The 5,361-nt window shown below is 43.2% G+C and overlaps 1 protein-coding gene across 1 annotated transcript; it reads left to right on the forward strand.

Annotated features, from left to right (window-relative positions):
• Positions 1 to 1,678: 1,678 nt before the first annotated feature.
• LOC311130781 (4-trimethylaminobutyraldehyde dehydrogenase-like) lies at positions 1,679 to 4,338 on the forward strand. Its single transcript, XM_084163579.1, has 3 exons — positions 1,679 to 3,194; positions 3,389 to 3,501; positions 3,942 to 4,338. Exons 1-3 carry the CDS (start codon positions 3,037 to 3,039, stop codon positions 4,040 to 4,042), a joined length of 372 nt encoding a protein of 123 aa, XP_084019705.1. The 5' UTR covers positions 1,679 to 3,036; the 3' UTR covers positions 4,043 to 4,338.
• Positions 4,339 to 5,361: the final 1,023 nt, after the last annotated feature.

A 5,361-nucleotide genomic window follows, 5' to 3' on the forward strand; every position in this document is an offset into this window, starting at 1 on the left:
CTACTACTCCTCATGTTTTGTATTCCATTTCAGTTGTTTGATATTTAAAGATTATATAAAATGTATTAAAAACTCACAACTAATTATAATTCACATATAAGCAATGGTACTTAACTGGCCTGAGTTGGACCAATTTAAATCCACTACCCCATTCAGAAGTGTAGCACATGGGGATGTGTGTAACTTATTCCTCAGCCTGTGTCCCCACTTGCGCCATAGATTAGTTAGCTTTTCATGTGGCAGGACTGGTAAGACTCTTCGGGAGGTCAGTCACGTGTGCTAGCAAGGCAGAGGTGCTGGGTTCAAATTCATATTACACATCTTAGTAGCTGTGGTGAGGTTGTCTAACAACCTTACAATACAACCTCACAACAACCTCACCACAGATTCTAAGATGTGTAATGTGAGTGAAGTTGAAAACTGGATGGAATAATGATTACCCTGCTCGTACACTTTTGAGGTAAAGAGGTAGGTAGTGACCTTGATACAGCTAAGACAATACCTACCGACACCAACCCAGTAAAATAGACTCCATAGATATTAGCCAGACAAACATTTAATTAAATATAATTTATTATATACAAGATATACTGTACATACCCTGGTTTCAGATGTTATATGTACTTTTTATGTTTACATTTTAGTCATTTAGCAGACGCTCTTATCCAGAGCGACTTACAGTTAGTGAGTGCATACATTATTTTTATATACTGGCCCCCCATGGGAATTGAAGCCACAACCCTGGCGTTGCAAACGCCATGCTCTACCAACTGAGCTACATCCCTGCCGGATATTTCCCTCCCCTATCCTGGACGACGCTGGGCCAATTGTGCGCCGCCCCATGGGTCTCCCGGTCACGGCTGGCTACGACAGAGCCTGGATACGAACCAGGATCTCTAGTGGCACAGCTAGCACTGCGATGCAGTGCCTTAGACCACTGCGCCACTCGGGAGACATAAGAGGGCAGACATGCCCTCTTGTTTGGCATGAGCTAAACAGGATCTGGCTGAAACAGACCGATCATCTACCAGGCTAAGAACAGGCCAAGCAGGGGGTATAAGTGGTCTAAGTGGCGCAGTGGTCTAAGGCACTGCATCGCAGTGCTAGCTGTGCCACTAGAGATCCTGGTTCAAATCCAGGCTCTGTCGTAGCCGGCCCAGCGTCGTCCAGGGTAGGGGAGGGAATGGCCGGCAGGGATGTAGCTCAGTTGGTAGAGCATGGCGTTTGTAACGCCAGGGTTGTGGGTTCGATTCCCACGGGGGGGCAGTATGAAAAAAATAATGTATGCACTCACTAACTGTAAGTCACTCTGGATAAGAGCGTCTGCTAAATGACTAAAATGTAAATGTATAAAAAAGAATGCAAACGGAGTAGAGAAGAGCCTTTCACATTTTCTCTTCAGTGCAGCTCATTGGAATCCCCATATGCCAGGGCCAGGCCATGATGAACATCCAAAACCCAGGGTCTCACAGAGCTGGAGAGAGGTGCTGGTTGGGTTTCTTTTACAGGAAGAGATAACGTATCCTCTTCTGAAAACAGATGTAGAACAAATTAATGCCAAATTGAAGAGTCAAAAATCATAGAATTGTCCAGTTTTGGCCTGCTGCCCATCTACTTACCTGAAGTGTAACGTCTCCAATAATGGCCACAGCATCCTCGCACCCGGTTCAAGACTGCTGACACTGAGGTGAGAACGAACTGGATAGTAGATGGACTAGGATGCATTCCTGTAAATGGATCGGGAGTCAGTGGGTTTTATTCGCGGACAATTAGTCCTAACTAGACCTAAACGTGTATGGAAAGTTGCCACTTGTTCGAATAGTAGGTTACTGCAAGCCAGCATCGATATGCGGGCTGATCTAAACTTTATTCCTTTGGGGAAAATGGTATTGCCGGTAGGCTACACTCAATCAGCCGGTAAACCTATACAACATAGTCTACATCCCGAATAGTAGGCTATAGCCTAGAAACTCTAACAGATTAAGAGAATGCTGAGAGTGACAGTTTACCTGAGCAGTAGTGACAGTGTTTTCCTTGAAGTGCAAATAGACAATTTGAGTCCCGGATCAGGAGTGGTATTAAACAACTAATTATGGATATGTGGATCTCAAACGATCAAGCGCAGAAAAGGTGTTCCCTTGTTTGTAGCTCCTCAGGTGTTGTCTGCTGGTATGTATAGACTTCTGCCATCAGCGACTTCATCGAACTCCACCCACAAGAGAAGCTTGGTTCATTTGAGTCCGTCATGAGTCAGGCAGCAAGCTAGCATGCAAAGCTAAAGGGATTGCAAAAGGGTTACCTGGCTAGCTGACTGGCTAGCATTTATGAGGCCAGAAAACATGTTCCTCACATGCTAGGAAGGTATTTCCTCCATGAAAAGGTGCCTCTCGCTCCCTAAAAACATGTTTTCTGGAGACTTGTGGGTGCAGTGCTGCTGATATCACCCACTGTATGCGCTTTCAGTAGCCTGATTGCATCCAGACTGACGTGAAATCCGCACACAATGTGTCCCTGACCAACTCCTGAAGTGGTCAGCCAGATCTGAACAAAATCCGAACACATAATAATAGGCTAATAATATAGCCTAAATAATGAATTTTCTTAGGCTACCCGTCTGGCTCCTGACCTATATAGAGTGTTTATATGCTCTTTAATATGACATGTAGCCTATTTGAAATGATGAGCGCTTCTTATAGTCATGTTTATTGAAATACTTTTCATTCAAATCATATGGTTTGGTTTCAATACTTCAAAACCAAATGGTAGGTCCAGGCAGTCACAGAAATGGATGGGTGTTGGTTAAATGGAGCGAATTTGGAGCGGCAGTTTTTTTCTTGTGAGCAAGGAGCAGCTTTTAGCAGAGTGGGTTGTAAAGGACGTGGTGCGCCGTGAGCGATGAGCGGGATTTTGGACCGCTCCACTCTGCTCACATACTCTGGTAGTGACTGTCCAGTCTATATTTGGAGCTATGACTGTAACTCCACATTTTGTATGTAACTTTATATTTAACTCCACATTGACTGTAACTCCACATCCATGTATTCCAACATAGACAACTGCAGAGACAACATGACTTGTGTGAAGGTGGAGATCTTTGGGCCTGTAATGTCAGTGATGCCCTTTGACACAGAAGAGGAAGTGCTGAAGAGGGCCAACAACACTACCTTCGGCCTGGCCTCTGGAGTCTTCACCAGGTACCAGACCCATACACATTTAACCTTCTCCAATAATCTTTCCTCTATGCCTTGCATCCTCTCCTTTTTCCTTCAATTAGGTTGAGGAGGCGAGGAAATAAGATGCAAGGAATAGCGGAAATTGAGATGGAGACCTAGAACCACTAACTAGTCTAGTACACTGAGTCTCTCTTCCTGTTCTTGGCTCCCTGTAGGGATATATCCCGGGCCCACCGGGTGGCTGAGAACCTGCAGGCTGGAACCTGCTTCATCAACAACTACAATATCAGCCCTGTGGAGGTGCCCTTCGGAGGGTACAAGCAGTCTGGTGGGATGGCATGATAATAATAATAATAATAATAATAATAATAATAATAATAATAATAATAATAATAATAATAATAATAATAATAATAATAATAACCCATTCAATGTAATTAAGGTTTGTCAGGACCCTACTTAGGAACCAATAGGAAAATAGATGGCTGAAATGGACACAAACAGTATTTCACAAATATTATCAGTTCAAATATGGCAGCAGATCTGATGTTGTAACAATGCCATAACGGTAATATGAAATGAAGGAATAATAATCTGACTTTGTTGTAACAGTGCCATAATGGTAATACAAAATGAAGGAATAACAACAGAAATAGAAAGCAAGAGGGCAGACATGCAAGACAGACAGGGATAACAAGACATGACATATTCCTCATTAGAGGGATGTGTCCTATATGGTTCTCATTGATCTCTTCTCTTTCTCCGCAGGTTTTGGCAGGGAGAACGGCCAGGTGACCATCGAGTACTACTCCCAGCTGAAGACTGTGGTTGTGGAGATGGGAGACGTGGACAATTACTTTAATTGTTAAATTACCAATTAAGTGCCAAGGAGAACCTAGACACTACTGTCCTTGAGACGTTTGGTGTATTTGTGCATCTGAGGAAAGTATAATTTTTATTGATAGTTTATAACAGCAAGTAACTAACATGGCTGGTTTGTCTGTACAATGTGCAAGTATGAGGATGTCACCAAGTGCAAATAAGCCAGCTGTGAGCCTAGCCAATAAGTCAATATGAAGAACCGTTCAAACGTTTCCCATGGTCCATCACTTTCTATCACATGTATCTCTCACTTTTTGAATAAATGTTTGTAATACTCACAGTACTACTACTCCTCATTTTTTGTATTCCATTTCAGTTGTTTGATATTTAAAGATTATATAAAATGTATTAAAAACTCACAACTAATTATAATTCACATATAAGCAATGGTACTTAACTGGCCTGAGTTGGACCAATTTAAATCCACTACCCCATTCAGAAGTGTAGCACATGGGGATGTGTGTAACTTATTCCTCAGCCTGTGTCCCCACTTGCGCCATAGATTAGTTAGCTTTTCATGTGGCAGGACTGGTAAGACTCTTCAGGAGGTCAGTCACGTGTGCTAGCAAGGCAGAGGTCCTGGGTTCAAATTCATATTACACATCTTAGTAGCTGTGGTGAGGTTGTCTAACAACCTTACAATACAACCTCACAACAACCTCACCACAGATTCTAAGATGTGTAATGTGAGTGAAGTTGAAAACTGGATGGAATAATGATTACCCTGCTCGTACACTTCTGAGGTAAAGAGGTAGGTAGTGACCTTGATACAGCTAAGACAATACCTACCGACACCAACCCAGTAAAATAGACTCCATAGATATTAGCCAGACAAACATTTCATTAAATATAATAATTTATTATATACAAGATATACTGTACATACCCTGGTTTCAGATGTTATATGTACTTGTTATGTTTACATTTTAGTCATTTAGCAGACGCTCTTATCCAGAGCGACTTACAGTTAGTGAGTGCATACATTATTTTAATATTTTATATACTGGCCCCCCGTGGGAATCAAACCCACAACCCTGGCGTTGCAAACGCCATGCTCTACCAACTGAGCTACATCCCTGCCGGCTGTTCCCTCCCCTATCCTGGACGACGCTGGGCCAATTGTGCGCCGCCCCATGGGTCTCCCGGTCGCGGCTGGCTACAACAGAGCCTGGATACGAACCAGGATCTCTAGTGGCACAACTAGCACTGCGATGCAGTGCCTTAGACCACTCCGCCACTCGGGAGACACAAGAGGGCAGACATGCCCTCTTGTTTGGCATGAGCTCAACAGGATCTGGCTGAAACA

The sequence above is a fragment of the Coregonus lavaretus genome, assembly GCF_964263955.1.
Source record: "Coregonus lavaretus genome assembly, chromosome: 6".
NCBI lineage: Eukaryota > Metazoa > Chordata > Actinopteri > Salmoniformes > Salmonidae > Coregonus > Coregonus lavaretus.

What these genes read in the sequence shown, in the direction of transcription:
- LOC311130781 (XM_084163579.1), top strand. Translation starts at nt 3,037, where the DNA reads ATGTATTCCAACATAGACAACTGCAGAGACAACATGACTTGTGTGAAG. An exon ending in GCCTCTGGAGTCTTCACCAG is followed by an intron (nt 3,195 to 3,388) that starts GTACCAGACCCA and finishes GGCTCCCTGTAG; the next exon opens with GGATATATCCCGGGCCCACC. An exon ending in CGGAGGGTACAAGCAGTCTG is followed by an intron (nt 3,502 to 3,941) that starts GTGGGATGGCAT and finishes CTTTCTCCGCAG; the next exon opens with GTTTTGGCAGGGAGAACGGC.